General features: G+C 33.6%; 1 protein-coding gene across 1 annotated transcript; it reads left to right on the top strand.

Annotated features, from left to right (window-relative positions):
* Positions 1-12,554: 12,554 nt before the first annotated feature.
* LOC132726384 (bile salt-activated lipase-like) lies at positions 12,555-15,088 on the top strand. Its single transcript, XM_060711703.1, has 2 exons — positions 12,555-14,317; positions 14,572-15,088. Exons 1-2 carry the CDS (start codon positions 12,714-12,716, stop codon positions 14,795-14,797), a joined length of 1,830 nt encoding a protein of 609 aa, XP_060567686.1. The 5' UTR covers positions 12,555-12,713; the 3' UTR covers positions 14,798-15,088.
* Positions 15,089-18,002: the final 2,914 nt, after the last annotated feature.

Below are 18,002 nucleotides of genomic sequence, written 5' to 3'. Positions count from 1 at the left end.
AACAGTATTTCAGTCATATAGGCGGGTAGTTTCCTAACCATCGTTCCTGGAGAGTTACACCAGTACAATTACCTGCTAGTAAGTCCTGGCTATGTTGTAAGATGACATTATGAATATTTGGCATGAATGTAATGTCATCTTCATCGATTCTGATACAGATGATGAGTCGCTTTCTACTGAATTCTTGGCAAAGCATCCGTACCCCAACTTGAACATGGCTGTGGAGATTCTGATTTCCCTCATCTATCAGAATCTGTTCTTGTGGTGGCATAACTTCCACTTGCTCAGCACCTGGCTTTCATCTGTTGGTTCCCTTGGGATTATATTTGCACTGCTGAACCGTTTTTGTTTCTTTTGTGGAGGTTTTTTGTCTACCACTGTTGCATTGCTTGTTTCAGTGGGGAGTTTCCAGGAACGGTTGCGCAACAGGAACCAGCAGTTGTTGTTGTTGTCTTTTTCCTGTAAGGTTTCATCTGAAAGAGATGTATTTTTTATGAATTTGTGATATATATAACAGTTATATAAATCATGACCAAAGTGTAATGTAACTTTAAACTAAATCCAGTGGCCATGTACTGTACAATAATATCTATTTTTTTATAAGCGCAAGTAATGTAAATCCATACTTTTACTAAGGAAAGATTTCAGCAAGAAAACTATGTTTTTGCATCGAAGTAATTTCCTCATATGTTGCTGAATTTACATTGAATGAAGATACTGAAAACCAGTTAAAAAGATTTCTGAAAAAGGTATATATGCTTTCGTTGAAACAAATTCATAAATATTATATGATAGGGGAGAAGGAATCTTTCATTAAAACGCATTTATAAATCCTGTTTCTCATTTTTTATGGTTATATAACATAAATGTAATGCTCAAATGGAGATTTAACAATATTGTTAGTTCCAAAAAGCATTATTTGTAAAGATATTACTGAATTCACATTTCATGTAAATAAAGGGAGGTAAGTAGAAATTTCTTTTCTATAAAGTCTAAGTCAAATTTTTCAACAAGAAATGAATGCATATATTTAATGATTTCATTTAATGTGGACAAATATTTGCAGTACATATATTATATATTCTTCGATGTTTGAAAATTGTTTTAGAGAAATACTTATATACATATATAAAATTTCATTTAAGTGTGGTAACAACCTTAATTACAACATACAGGATCTTTAATAAAATATAGTTTAAAAATAATTGACTGAATAACTTAGACTCTGTCAATTCGAATAACTAGTAACCTATTTTATTAAAGATTTGAAGTTATGATATTTTCCTAGCAAAGTTAGATTAACAAGTGATAAGCTCAATCTTCAAAAGTATAAAAGTAAAGCAATTGTCATTGCCCTCTCACTTCGAACTTGAATCACCTGTTACCATTGTGATCGGATCTCATAACAGTATAGTCTGGTTTAAATGACTTGTCAATTATGAATACATTATAGGACTCATTTAAATATCTGTTTTTACTTGAGTGTCTTATTTTAAGCCTTGTGTGACTAAAAATGGCTAAAAATATCAAAGGAAAAGTCACATAAGTACCATTTCGTAAGTACGTCCGTCCATCCGCCCGTCCAATTTCGTTTCTGCGCTAGTTCTCTGCAACCACTGGCTCGAATTCAACCAAATTTTATGGGAATAATCAATATCAAGAGGAGATGCGCATATCAATGCCTTGTTCCAAACAGACCTTTTAACTCAGAGTTATGGCCCTTGATTAGTTATGCATAATGCATAAAGAGCAAAAATCTTTTCCGTACTACTACTCTGCAACTACTGGCTGGAATTCAACCAAACTTTCTGGAAACCTTCAATACCAAGAGGAGATGCGCATATTGTTGCCTTGTTTTGGTCAGACACTTAAACTCAGAGTTATGGTCCTTGATTAGTTAAACAGTATGCATATAGAGCAAAAACCGTTTCCGCGCTACTTCTCTGCAACTACTGGCTGGACTTCAACTAAACTTTATGGGAATCATCAATATCAAGAGGAGATGCGCATATCATCGACTTGTTCCGGTCAGACCTTTTATCTTAGAGTTATAGCCCTTGATTAGTTTTGCAGTATGCATGTAGAGCAAAAATCGTTCCGAACTTCTTCTCTGCAACTACTGGCTGGAGTTCAACGAAACTTTATGGGAGTCATCAATATCTAAAGGAGATGCGCATATCGCCGGCTTGCTCCGGTCAGACCTTTAACTCAGAGTTATGGCCCTTGATTAGTTATGCATTTTGTATATAGGACACACTTCATGGGAACCTTCAATACAAAGAGGAGATGCACATATCATCGCCTTGTGCCGGTCAGGCACTTTAGCTCAGAGTTATGGCTCTTGATTAGTTATGCAGTATGCATATAGAACAATAATTGTTTCTGCGCTACTTTTCTGCAACTAATGGCTGCAACTAATTAAACTTTATTGTAACCATTAATACCAAGTGGAGATATGCACAATTTGTAGCCTAGTTCAGACCAGACCATTCATTACAGACTTATGGCCCTTGATTAGTTATGTCGTATGCATATAGAGCAATACTGCTATTTCTATGCAACTGCTGTATTGTTTATGGGAAACATTGATACAAAAAGGCAATTTACATCTCATTGGCATGTTCAGATATTATTATCTAACACGGAGTTATGGCTCTGTTATTGCCCTGAATATTTATCATGTTCAAAGAATATTACTGTAGGTGAATATTTCACAGATAACTCTACGGTAACTTGATGCATGTTCTGGAGATATGGCGCATGGTACTCGTTATTCGAAGCTTTATCAGATAAAAGCCTTTGTAAATTGTTTTGGTAATACAAGATGTGGTGTCAAAATTTTCAAGAGCTACATACTTTGGTATTGTAAACACAAAAAGTGTCACAGTTAAAGACAAATAAGAGTTAATTCAGTATTCCAGTCATACTACATATATATTTACCGTAATCAAACGCTAAAGGCCTCTTAAGAAATTTTCCATGGAATTTTTAATGTAAACTCTAAAAAAATAGGTACACCAGACAGTTTGGAAAATGATTTAAAAAAGACAAAATCTTCTTTGTCAGGATATAGATATTTTTCAAGAGCAGAAATCTCAAATAAATCGTAGGTATACCGTTTATTAAGACGTATACTCTGACGTATAGAATTTATTTACATGTGAAACTTGAATAAAAATATGTTACCCGATGTCCCTTTTTCCGTCTTTTTCAGTGTTTTCAGCGCTTTGATCTTATTTGAATTTTAACTTTCCCATGTCATTTTTCTCCATTCAAAAACAAGTTTCCAGCAGAAACATAAACGTTAAATAACTTACATGATGAAAAAATACACTTGAATTTTCTCTAATTGTCTGAAATGAGAGTTTTGTTTGGAAAGCGTATTTACGATAGACATACCGCTATAAAGCTAGCTTACCGTACTCAGATGCCCGTTTGTCCTGGAACAATTTTGAAAATAGGGGTAGGCACCTGAGGTCTTTCTCCTACAGTATAGCTTTAATTTGTTTTTAATTCTTATACGTTATAGAGTTAAATACCTTTATAAGTGTGATAAATCCGCATCTAATTCTTCAAAATATTAGATTTGAAACTTTTTATATACTTTATAGAAACTTCCCATTCTTCAATTTCTTACACAAAATTAACAAAAACAATCTTTTGTTTGACTAAACTTATACATTTTTTTCGAAATTTTAAAGAGAATATGTGTACATGCTGAAAATAATCATGGCAAAAAAACGTTTTTGTTCCTTTTAAATGCTTTGTCATCCCAACATATTCTGTGGGTACCACCCACGCGGAAAGGTGGGTCGGTACATGGTGACGAGTGGGCGTTTATTTTAGGGTATGACTCAGAGACCGGATATACAAGCGCAACAGCTCCATATGGTGTTGAACCACAGGAATGGGAAATTGAAATGTCAAAAGAAGTAATCAAAATGTGGACAAATTTCGCAAAAAGCGGGTAAAGCATATTACTGCCTTTTAAATTTTCTGTTATCTATATTTATTACTTATTTGATTAAACTAATTAGTTTTTTGTTTAATTTAATTGCCATTCATTTGCCGATAAACATAGCCAAAAAATAATTAATAATAAGAACAACTTTCACATGTTTGTATTAATTTTTTTCACACTTGAGCTGAGATTTATTCGAAAAGCTACACTTTTATACTAGTAGTCTCTTTCATGTTTTTCTCTTTTTTTTATTAAATAGGGACCCAAACAAGCCGGAACGCATTAACACGGAATGGCCTGAATACAAGTTAGAGAGTCAACTATATCTTAACATTAGTAGAGACATGTCGGTCGGGCAGCGGTTATTTGAGAGGGGCTATCACTTTTGGACAAATATATTACCTAAACTTGTAAAAATGACAAAACCAGAAATGTCCAAAAAGGAAAACTACTGCGATAAAGTAGAATCTGGTTGTAGACCGTAGAAAAAACAAGTGCTTGTTTCACCTCGACTATGCAAAATATCAAATATATATTCTGATTACATTTCTTCAGTATATATATTTCCATATATGACCATTTAGTGTAATTTAATTTAATTCTAAAATTAGAATAAAATGAATGTTTTCAAATATAAATAAATATATTCAAATATTTTCAAAATGTACATTTTATATTCATATTAATTTTCTTCTTGTATTTTCCTTTCATTTAAATCACAGGTGCTTGAAACAATCTTTAATATGTTCTTTATGGGCTATATACTATAATAAAATATCTTTAAATATATATGATTTTCCACGGTTGAGCGTAAGTGAATTAGAAAATTATTTTCCATTGGTCGAATATAGTATCCTACTGTATAGTTTTGAGCACGAAGTTTTCGTGCTAAAGTAATGTGTAGTATTGGTCATTCAGCTTTGGACTATCGACTAGGCAATATCAGCTTAAAAAATTAAAAATTGGCAAGAAATGTGTTTAGCATAAATGTTTCAATTTCAACCATCTAGATGTGATATATTGTGTAAGATGATTTTATTATCTGTATTTAAGATCATCGTCTATATATGAATGTGTTAAATGAATATAATTGTTTTGATATATTTATTATAGTAACTATGTATGGCTACATGTAGTGATTGAAATGTGAATGTATTACACACTACACACTGATCGTCCGAGTGTTCCATACATATATAATACAATATCAAATAGTATTATATTGTTTGTTGTTTATTGTAAAGATATAGTATGAGTTAAGAGGAAATATATAGGCGATTATGTAAAATATTTGATCATGTGACTAGAGCCTGTGATTCTAATAATAACTAGTTTAAGACATCTAATGCACCATTGTAGCCAAGCCACAACACATTGGGAATATGCATCTGGACTTTTTGTGGACACCGTCAAATGGTACAATCCTCGCTTCAAATCCCACGGCGTAAGGAGCGAAAACAAAACCATTACATTGAACCGGTAGTGCGAGAGTGAAGTAAAATCCTTCACCATGCTTCATGCTTGAAAGGGGTAGGAAAACCAAAGTTATTTCTATTCCACGGGAGTTGAAGCCGCTTTAAGAAAAGATTCGAATTAGATTATAAATCAGTCGCATACGAACTGCCTTCTATTTCCGAATATGTATTAAGTGTTGGTTGTTACAGAGGACTTGCTTACTTTTACTTAATCTTGTAACGATAACGATTTCTAGCGGTACTCAAAATGGCTAAACATTATTCATTTTTTTATCCTCGTGTTGTATTTGAAATACCTAGAGTAGAAATAGAAGTTTTCTGTCTGTATGTATGTTTATTTTTCTATCTGTCTGTCTGTCTAAAGATACTATTAACAGTGAGCTGCTTTTTACAAGCAACACGATATAAATGAAATTATTCTCGTATCGGATATAGCTTGAATGTGCGTTTATGTATGGTTTCTGTACCTTAAGTTAAATATGGAGTGATACCTTAAATATTTTCTTTTAACAGTGCACGTGTATTTCGTGGGTAAGTGGGGTATATATATAGCGTTTTCGCGGTTTTTCTTCACTCGACGCTTGCATTTGGTAGTGATACAAGAACTTGTTTAGATATGCCCCAACCGACCCCATCCCTTACAACAAACGTTTTTGTAATGAAATATTTTAATACACATTCTTGCTGAGTATTTAGGATTTTACAAATTCTTCACATGACACATTAGAATACTTTTCAATACTTATTTGTTTGACCTCTACTTTTTCCTACTTTTTTTCTTGATATGCCCTTCTATCCCTTCTTTTACAAGAAAACAAAAAAAATCGAGTTTAATTGGAAATCATCTAATATTAGAAGTGAATTGATTTACATATATTCTTTATCTCACTAGTTGCTAGTTACAAGGATGTTTATGGAAGTAGGTCATCATTTGTGCATAAAAGGTTCCATGATGTCAATGGTTGGAGCTGATATAGCCAAATCAGCAATTTTAAAGTTTTGCTTTAGTTAAATATTCAAAATATTACACGTTTCTGTACACATACAAGCTTCTTAATTACTTCACATTGCTTGACTTTTGTTTTTTGTTTTTGTTTTTTTTTTTTAAAAAAAAGGTATTGTTACAGTCGTGGCGGCGTTGCCGTTACCGCCGGCAAACTTTAACCTTGATCATAACTTTTTCAGTTCGTGGTGTATTGTCCTCATACTTTGCCACAAAAACTCTTGGGACAAGACCTTCAAGTACACAAGACAAAACTTGACTTTCATTCATAAATGAACTTGACCTTAAAACGTCTAAATTTTGTTTGAATTTTTGCTATTAGTGGCTATAACTGTGTTATTTTTGAATGGATTGACTTCAAAATTGAACACAATAATTTTTAGGATATGTCTTCAAGACGGATCTTGACTTCATTCAAAATGACCTTGAACATGAAGGTCAAAGTATATTTTTATGATGTAACTGGCTATAACTTTTTTATTAATGAATGGATTGACTTCATATTAAGTCACATCATTCTTTAGGATAAGACCTTAATGTATATTAATTCACTGATTTTTTCTAAAATTGACTGTATCTTGGTAATTAATTAATGGATTATCTTCATACTTGTACAAAACAAGGAGAAACCTTCTAAACGGCTGAACTGACCTTCAATTTGAGCTTTAAATGACTTTTACTGACAAGGTAAAATTATTGAATTTTTGTTATAATAGAGAAAATAAGAATCCCTAAATAACATCCAACACAACATTATTGAAAATTTTGCAGGCTCGGTTTAATTGAGCCTGATCATGGGCGGCACTGTAAGGTGCAAACTACCGTCCACGCCCCCCAAGCACCGGCTTAAGTTAAACATGAGATGGTAAAATTTTGAATTTATAAACATCCGCAGATGGGTTCATACGGCGGTTATCATGGAACCTTCAACGTGAAACTTCCCTGCTATTCAATGAAAACCGGCGTTTGGTCCCCAAGTAATAGAAAGCGTGTGCCCTAAACGAGAAAACAATGGGCGGAACTAAATAAAATGGAATTTTGAAAGGGGATCAGAAGTTATGAAGCCTGCATATCACAGATAAGACGTCAAAAGACAAAGTTAAAAAGCAGGCAACATACCCTAAGGGTGATTCAACATTATTCAAGTAGGAATATAGGAACCACCCAACTAGAAATTGCCGAAAAGTAAAAACTAAAAATAACACAAGCACAACAATAATGTCGTGCTGAACGATCTTTAAGGATCGGAAATATAACATCTCTGATTGCATGTACGGGGCGACTTTTTACAGCCATCGCATGGCACAAACAACGCTGATGTGGCGATAAAATAGACAAAATAAGAATCCCTAAACAAAGTCCAACACAACATTATTGAAAATGTTGCAGGCTCGGTTGTCCTAATTTGGTTATTTATTTTATTTATACTTGGACCAAACAAGACTTGTTACCAGACAAAAATATTGAATAATTTAGATGTGACCTTGACCTGTAACTGAAATTGACTGTCAATGTCAAATTAATGAAATTCTCTTGTTTTACCTGTAACTGCCTTGGCTCTTGTATGACATTGACCTTGAAGGTCAAATTGTTGAAATTTCACATATGATTGCTATATATGGCTTTAACTTGACAAGTAATAAATAGATTATCTTCATACTTGACAAAACAACCTTATGGACGAGATCTTCTTAAAAGTTTAACTGACCTTGACTATGATCTTAAAATGACCTTGACCGTCAAGGTCAAATTATTGAATTTTATCTAAATTGTCATAATTTTGTTATTTATAGACGAATTTGATTCATATTTTGACAGAACAAGAATTGTGGCCCAACGGACATGTTGGAAAATTTAGATGATAGCTTGACCATTAATTGATCTTGACCATCAAGGTCAAGTTAATGAAATTCTTCTATTTTTTCCAATAGCTATGGCATTTATACCTAGTTCAGCTGACCTAGTTAATTTGATTAAATGAACTACTTTACTGACCTTTCATGTTCAGCCATGATGGACCATGTGTATAGTTTATGTAAATTGAAATGTGATTATAGCTGACCTATATCTTGACAAAGAGACCTTCTGTATTGTCCTGTAATGCACAGCTATGATATTTGGAACATGTGCACAATTTAGGATGTAAAATTGAATTTTCATATCAGCTTAGGTGATTTGATGAAATGACCTTCTTTCTTGCCCTTTGATGTACAACTTTGAAATAATAAGCGTTTGTAAAATTGAACTTTGATATTAGCTGACAAAGATATTGATAAATTAGCCTACTTTCTTGTCATTTAATGTACAGCTATGAAATTTGGACTATGTAAATGTAAAATTGAACTTTGATATCAGCTGACCTACAGAATTTGATGAAGTGACGTACTATTTTATCTTTTGATGTACAGCTATGACATTTTGACCACGTGCACAGTTTTAGATGTAGAATTAATCATTGATGTTCATGGAAATAATCAATAGTTGAACAAAACAACAAATGTGACTATACCTTCCTGTTGAAATTTTGAAGAAAGAAGGAAAAAAAATCTTTTATTTTCTTTTTATTGATTTGTTTAAACCTTTATTTGTTTGTTTTAGAAAAAAGTAAAGTCTAGCGTTGATGAAAAAGTATATATGCTTTTGTTGAAACAAATTCATAGCTATTATATAATAGGGCAGGAGGAATCTTTCATTAAAACGCATCTAAAGATCATGTTTCTCATTTTTATGGTTTTATAATATAAATGTAATGCTCAAATGAGGATTTATCAATATTGTAAGTTCCATAAAGCATTATTTGTAAAGATATTGCTGAATTAACATTTCATGTTAAGAAAGGGAGGTAAATAGACATTTATTTTCTATAAAAAAAACAAGAATAAAGATCAACAAGGCAAAGGCAACGTTCTCAGGACGCGGCCCCCGACACACCCAAGCATGGCACCCTGAAGGCAGTCTACTTTTCAATAAGAAATGAATGCATATATTTAAATGGTTATACATAATGTGGACAAATATTTGCAGTATATATATTACATATTCCTCGATGTTTGATAACTGACTGAATAACTCAGACTCTGCCAATTTGAATAACTAGTAACCTATTATTAAAGATTTGAAGTTATGATATTTTCCTTTCAAAGTTAGATTAACAAGTTTTAAGCTCGATCTTCAAAAGTATAAAAGTAAAGCAATTGTCATGGCCCTCTTACTTCGAACTTGAATCACCTGTTCGCAATTGTGATTGGATCTCATTTCAAAAGCAGATAACAGTAAACTGTTTTTGCACAATGATAAACGTTTGACATTGGAATACTTAATTGTAAGTGAAGTTTTATGACACATTTAGCTCAGGCTGTGGTGTTATTTCTTCCCATTCATAAAATGTTGTAGTCTTAGGTGAACACATCTGAGGATGTCTCTAAATTCAAAATTTCATCATTTTCGTGTTAACCCATTACTTCATATACACACCTTTAAACGCCTTTTTCACCCCCCCCCCCCTTTTTGTTGTCTCAAATGATGAAAAAATGCCTTATTTAGGCCCCAAACAATTTTTTTTTGTTTGAGACGTTGTTTAAAAAAATTGACCTCTTTTTCGGCGCGGGCCCCCAACCAAAAGATACATCAGGGGGTTGCCAGAAGGGGGATGTGCCCCTTTTTGTTTTGGGGGGTTTGAAGGGGGGTGGAGTCCCCCTCATCGCCAAGAAAATTTTGGACTTGTGAGAGGCTGTAAATGACCCCAGATTGATCATAAGGTAACGTGTAACCAACGCTGAAAAGCATTTGACTCTATCTCAATCCATTGAGAAGTTGCAGCACTTTGAAATCAATTTTGATGGAAAAAACGCAAAATAGTGATTTTTGGCAATTTTGAGATGTCCCTTCGTTGCCATGGTAACAGGAAATTTAAGCCTGAGCATGTTGTTGCAAGGACAATGGTCCAGTCAACATTTGTGCCAAGTTTGATTAGTGTTGAAGCAGTTTTTATAGTATTATAGCAATTTGAACTTGTAACGGGAGACTTTTCAATGAAAACAGCCATTTTTCACAAAATGCTCATGAAGTAATGGGTTAAATGTTGAATTCTGCTTAAGCCGGTGCTAGGGGGCGTGGACGGTTATTTGCACTTTCCAGTACCGTCCATGAAAAGGCTCAATCAAACCGAGCCTGCAACATTTTCAATTTTGTTGTGGGGATTCTGTTTTACTCTATTTTACACGAGTAGTAAGCCCTTATAGTCTGATTTTATTGACCTGTCAATTATGAACACATTATAGCACTCATTTAAATATTCGACCCTACTTCGGTTGTGTCCGTTTATTTTACGAGAATTAATATCTTTCATTATCAGATGTGTTCTCTTTTTGGTAACTTAATTACAACCACCACATACGTTGAAGATTGTTATTGTTAGATTGGCTTACTTCTACTTCGGCCAAATCTATAATTATTGCTATGTTGTTATTTACACATGTACAAATATTCTAAATAAAATGTGTTTAAACCAATACCAAGAGGAGATGCGCATATTGTCACCTTGTTCAGGTCAGACACTTTAACTCAAAGTTATGGCACTTTATTAATTATGCAGTATCCTTATAGAGTAATAATCGTTTTTGCACTACTTCTTTGCAACTACTAGCTTGAATTCAACAAAACTTGATGGGAATCATCAATATCAAGAGGAGATACCCATATGGTTGACTTGTTCCGGTCAGACCCTTTATCTCAGAGTAATACCCCTTGATTAATGCAGTATGCAGATAGAGCAATAATCTTTTCCGCGCTTTTCCTCTGCAACTACTGGCCGGACTTCAACAAAACTTTATGGGAATAATCAATATCAAGAGGAGATGCGCATACAATCAGCTTGTTCCGGTCAGACCCTTTATCTCAGAGTTATAGCCCTTGATAAGTTATGCAGTATGCATGTAGAGCAATAATCGTTCCGAGCTTCTTCTCAGCAATAACTGGCTGGAATCAACGAAACTTTATGGGAGTCATCAATTAACTCAAAGTTATGGCCCTTTATTAGTTATGCATTAATCATTCATATAGGGCACACTTTATGGGGACCTTCAATACCAAGAGGAGATGCACATATCATCGCCTTGTTCGGGACAGACACTTTAGCTCAGAGTTATGGCTCTTGATTGGTTATGCAGTATGCATATAGAGCAATAATGTTTCCGCGCTACTTCTCTGCAACTAATGGCTGGAATTCAATTAAACTTTATGGTAACCATTAATACCAAGTGGAGATATGCACAATTTGTAGCCTAGTTCAGACCAGACCATTCATTACAGACTTATGGCCCTTGATTAGTTATGTAATATGCATATAGAGCAATATTGCTATTTCTATGCAACTGCTGTATTGTTTTTGGAAACCATTGATACAAAAAGGCAATTTACATCTCATTGGCATTTCCAGATATTATTATCTAACACGGAGTTATGTCTCTGTTATTACCCTGAATATTTATCATGTACAAAGAATATTACTGTTTACGCCATGAAACTTTTTTATGGACATTAAAAGAAACTTCCCATTCTTCAATTTCTTAAACAAAATTAACAAAAAAAACTTTTGTTTGAATATACTTACAGTATACATTTTTTTCCAATTTTTAAAGAGAACACGTGTATATGTGCCGACATAACAACTTTGAATACTTCAAAATTGCTACTTTTTAATACCTTTTATACAAACTTTCTTCGTTATTTTCAATTTTATTAAAGATATATTATGTTGAACTCCGTTGCCCCCAAAAAATTCCGTTGCGTATTTTAGTCATACCCATTGAATTAAACATGACAGGGGAAACATCTTTTTTGCATCAAAAGCTCGGGTGAAACGTGCGTAATTGTTGTATAGGGTTGTAACTTGGTGACATTGTTTACTCAGACATCATCTGGCCATTATATTGGACGAATAAAAACTCATATTTCATTATCTAATTAAACACTGCACGAAAATATAGACATAGGTGATGTGACTTTGTTTACAAAATATTGTGCAATTTCATTTCAAGGTAAAGTTCAGGAGACATGCACATTTAAAATCGGGGTGGTTAAAACACTTGTTATTTGTATATCTTGGCTGTGACATTCGTAGTACTTGCTTAAGTTCAGCTTATGTAGGTGACTATAAATCAACATTAGATAAAAACAACCAAGGTCATTTTATATGCACAAGGATAAGCTTTATCAAAAGTTTGTCTGTTTTAGTGAAGTTTATCTAACATTGCTGTGATTAAACATTCGATAGATGTCCATGGCTAAAGTATTTGAGAAAATGAAAATCTATATTACAATTTTATTGCTATGTTTTATAAAATATTCGACAATGATGGAAGAGGTCATTGTTGAAACAAATATTGGGACTATAAAGGGTGAAGCAAGGACAATCGAGCCGTTTGGAGCTCCTATTCGAGTACGGCAATTTCTTGGAGTGCTTATTGCCGAGCCACCTGTAGGTGCTCTCCGTTTTGAGAAGCCTAAAATGAAACAGAGAATGGATGGCGTGTATGATGCTACAAGATATAGACCCTCTTGTTTGCAACTGCATATGGATCTTTTAGGGGAGCGGAAACCAGCAGCTGAAACTGGTTTACCGGAGTTTTCAAATGACTGCCTCGTGTTAAATATTTTCACTCCTGATAATCGAGAAGATAATGATAAGTTACCTGTAATGATTCTCTTCCATGGTGGAGGTTTTGTTATAGGGACATCATCAATATACCCTGGACATATAACTAGTGGCTATGGGAACGTTATAGTGGTGAACATTAACTACAGGTTAGGGTTGTTTGGATTTTTGAGTACTGGTGATTCAAATTTACCCGGGAATTACGGTCTCTGGGACCAACATATGGCTATTCGTTGGGTACACGAAAATATTGCAGCGTTCGGTGGAGACCCTGATAAAATGACATTATTTGGAGGTTCGGCAGGCGGGGCCAGTGTGATATTTCAAGCAATGTACCCAGGAAATAAAGGACTGATTAAGAGAATTATCCCTCAGAGTGGAAGCATAACGTGCCCATGGGCTTATCAGCGAGATTCATTACACAATGCTAAACGCATTGCTAATCTAGTCGGATGTCCAACTGATGTAGATACTTCACAACTTGCAACTTGTCTCAGAAATATCCCCGATGAAAAGTTTATGAAAGCGTATAATAATCCATTGAATGGATTCAGAAAGTTTCCTTTAGAGTTTGTTGTTTCTGTTGACGAAGAATTCGTTCCATTAACTACTTGGGAAATGCTTCATAGCGATTCAGATATAGCAAAAGACAGGCGAGATTTATTCCGCAGTTTCGATGTAATGGCGGGCCTTGTAGACGACGAAGGTTTCATGATGATTACTCCATTTGTAGGTGTTGATAACACAGATACATTTACAGTTGATAGATACCAATTGGAAAACAAATATATACCAGATATCGTGCGTATAATGTTTGGTGAAAATATTCCAGATAACATAAATTCTCTCGTTGCTTTTGAATACACGGACTGGAAAAATCCTGCTGATGAAGAGCGTTCTTATGAATCTTTTATGCGGCTAAGTTCCGATTACGTTTTTAACAGCCACGTCATTGACACAACGAAGATACATGCTGAAAATAATCATGGCAAAAAAACGTTTTTGTTCCTTTTAAATGCTTTCTCATCCCAACATATTCTGTGGGTACCACCCACGTGGAGAGGTGGGTCGGTACATGGTGACGAGTGGGCGTTTATTTTAGGGTATGACTCAGAGACCGGATATACAAGCGCAACAGCTCCATATGGTGTTGAACCACAGAAATGGGAAATTGAAATGTCAAAAGAAGTAATCAAAATGTGGACAAATTTCGCAAAAAGCGGGTAAAGCATCTTACTGCCTTTTAAATTTTAAGTTTTTTTATATTTATACTTTTTTGATTAAACTCATTTAGATTTTTGTTCAATATAATTTTCCTTATTTTGCCGATAAACATAGCCAAATAAATAATTAATAATTAGAACAACTTTCACATGTTTGTATTAATTTTTTCACACTTAAAGCTGTGATTTATTCGAAAAGCTACCCTTATCTACAAGTAGTCTCTTTCATGTTCTTCTCTTTTTTTATTAAACAGTGACCCAAACAAGCCGGAGCGCATTAACACGGAATGGCCTGAATACAAGTTAGAGAGTCAACTATATCTTAACATTAGTAGGGACATGTCGGTTGGGCAGCGGTTATTTGAGAGGGGCTATCACTTTTGGACAAATATATTACCTAAACTTGTAAAAATGACAAAACCAGAAATGTCCAAAAAGGAAAACTACTGCGATAAAGAAGAATCCGGTTGTAGACCGTAGAAAAAACAAGTGCTTGTTTCACCTCGCCTATGCAAAATATCAAATATATATTCTTCAGCGTATATTTTCATATAAATTATGACCATTTAGTGTGTGAATTTAATTCTGAAATCAGAATGTAATGAATGTAGTCAAATACTTTCAAAACGCACATTTTTATATTCATATTTATTTTCTTGTTGTATTTTTCTTTCATTTATATCACAGGTGCTTGAAACAAACTTTTATATGTTCTACTATTATAAGATATCTCTAAATAAATACAATTTACAACGGTTGAGCGAAAGTGAATTAGAGGAAATTTATTTTCCTTTGGTCGAATATAGTATCCTATTGTATAGTTTTGTGCACGATGTTTTCGTGCTAAAGTAATATCAGCTTTGGACGATGGACTAGGCAATATTACCATAGAAAATTAAGAATTAGCGAGATATATGTTCAGCATAAATGTTTCAATTTCAACCATCTAGTTGTGATATATATTTTGTAAGATGATTTTATTATCTGAAGTTGAGATTAATGACTATGAATGTGTTAAAATGAATTTATTTGTTTTGATACATTTATTATAGTAACTATGTATTGTTACATGTAATGATTGAAATGTGAATGTATTACACACTACATACTGATCTTCCAAGTCCTCCATACATATAATACATTTTCAAATAGTATTATATTGTTTATTGTAAGGATATGGTATGAGTTGAGAGGAAATATATAAGGCGATTATGTAAAATATTTGATTATGTGACTAGAGCCTGTGACTCAAATAATCACCAATTTCAGACATCTAATACACCATTGTAGCCATGCCACAACACATTGGGAATATGTGGACTTTGTGTGGATATCGTCAAAAAAAAAAAAAAAAAAAAAAAAAAAAAAAACCCATTACATTAAACCGGTAGCGCGAGAGTGAAGTTAAATCCTTCACTATACTTCACGCTTGAACAGGGGTTGGAAAACCGAAGTTCTTTCTATACCACGGGAGTAGAGGCCGCTTTAAGGTATTAGCACCCTAATGCATTACCTCCGCGTTGAAGAGTATTCAAATAGGCTAGAACTACTGTTAACTAAATTGAAAATGAGGGCCATGGGTTCAATTCCCAGAAGTGTCAACTTTTTTTTCTTTCTTTTTTTCTTTTAACATTATTTCTGTATTTCTCATGTCCCATTTGGAAAGAAAAAAGTGTTTAATTTTGATTTTTTAATTTATATAGGTATTTATCGGCTAAATTATGCTAAATCTAGTAATAAATGTGATACCTGATATTTTCAAAGTGTAATATAATCAAAACTAGACGGTAAAAGTATTTCATATTTTACAAGATCAACCAATATACTTTTTTTTTTTAAATTTAGGGAAACTTTGAAAACAGGCACTCATTTGGGTAAATTTAACAATTTTTTAAATTAGGCTCCCTGAGTAGAAAAATGGTCAGACACGTGGTAAAAAGGGGTGGGGTACGGTAACATTTTTATACAGATTGCATAAATTTTATGTAGAAACCATAATTTGCTTATGTGGATTGTTAGCTGAATGGTACTATTTGTTTCTTACCAAAAATTAATGGGAAAACATTTTTCATTAGAAAGTTATTGCAGATTATTTAAAGGTTCCTCATTTCTAAAAAAAGGGCCGTCATAACATCAGAGCAACAGATAAGCTTTAAAAGTGAATTGGGTATTACTCCATCATTTCCTTTGGAATTGGGTATTGGCTCCATTTAATTGGGTATTCCAAAACTCGATACCCTATGATTTCAAGATCAATTGGTATTCAATAATGAAAATATGAATTTATGGTTTCAATATCAATAAAATTCAAATTGTTTTAAAAAGATAATATGAGCCGCGTCACGACAAAACCAACATAGTGCGTTTGCGACCCAGCATGGATCCAGACCAGCCTGTGCATCCGCGCAGTCTGATCAGGATCCATGCTGTTCTCTACTTGTAAAAGGGTTGGTAAGACGTCTTTTGGAGACCGAGGACCGTCGAAAGACCGTTGATTAGTTAGCATTGATTTCGGGAATATTTGGATAGCATGCATATCAATATAATATTTGTCCAAAACTAGGAGGGTACGACAAATTAATTTTGCGGTGATGAAAATGACAATACGCACTGGCTTTTAAGACAATTGCGTTATTTATTTTTTTAAATGGGTTTTGATACGCATTCTTAAAAAATCAATTGCATATTTTATATAATTAATTGCGTAAATACGCAAATACGCACCTTATCTGTTGCTCTGTAACATCCTAGCTTGAGTTCAGAGAAGTGGCCATAACTTGAATTCCGTACGGTAAACTTTGTTTAAATTTTGCATACAGGTGTACTTTAAGGTATACATCTGACCTATGATGTTCATTTTTTTTCAGTTCCTTATAGTGCCCATTAGGGTGCCTAATACCTTAAGAAAAGTTTCGATTTTAGATTTTGGAATCTGTTCGCATGTGAACTGCCTTCCCAATTTCCGAATATGTATTAAGTGTTGGTTGTTACAGAGGAACTTACTTTAACTTAATCTAGCCTTGTAACGATAACGATTTACTAGCGGTACTCAAAAAGGCTAAACATTATTCATTTTTATATTCACGTGTTGTATTTGTAATACACTATTAACAGTGAGGCTGGTTTTTTACAAGGCAACACATTAAAATTTAGGGTCTGGTATGGAAGCCTTGGAGGGTCACTTTTGAGTTTCGACTTATAGATTTATTTTAACTATTTTCTTATGACTTTTGACTTATGACTTTTGATTTATGACTTCTGATTTATGACTTTTGATTTTTTGAACTTTATGGATTTTGTTATTGTTCCACGTGCTTGCCTCATAATTTTCAAAGGAAAATATGATAGAATATGACAAAAACAAATTCAGACGAGGTAAGTTCATTTACCTAAGTTTCCTGGTAGACTTTATATAAAACACAAAATATGTGGGCTCATATGCAAGAAGAGAATGTTATTTCTTATATAAGCCTTTTTAATTGATTAAGAAAAGAAAATTACTTTGCTTGTATTTCATTGCATTGGGTATCCATTTTTTTTATTTTGATTTCCGGAACAGGGGATATATAATCTCAAATTGACATACAGCGTATGAATCAAACACTTTTATTTTTTATATGGGTTCCCAGTTTTTTAAATCCCAAACCAGTTCTCGAATTGTTGTTCGCTGCAGTTTCAATCGGTT

This window comes from Ruditapes philippinarum, unplaced genomic scaffold, assembly GCF_026571515.1.
Source record: "Ruditapes philippinarum isolate M1 unplaced genomic scaffold, ASM2657151v2 ctg4292_1_1_1_1, whole genome shotgun sequence".
Classification (NCBI taxonomy): Eukaryota; Metazoa; Mollusca; class Bivalvia; order Venerida; family Veneridae; genus Ruditapes; species Ruditapes philippinarum.
This window is presented reverse-complemented; position numbering and strand designations above follow the sequence as displayed.

Bases quoted from the DNA above. Each gene is read 5' to 3' on its own strand.
- LOC132726384 (XM_060711703.1), top strand. From the start codon at position 12,714: ATGTCCATGGCTAAAGTATTTGAGAAAATGAAAATCTATATTACAATT. The intron at 14,318-14,571 runs GTAAAGCATCTT...TTTATTAAACAG, and splicing joins ACAAATTTCGCAAAAAGCGG to TGACCCAAACAAGCCGGAGC.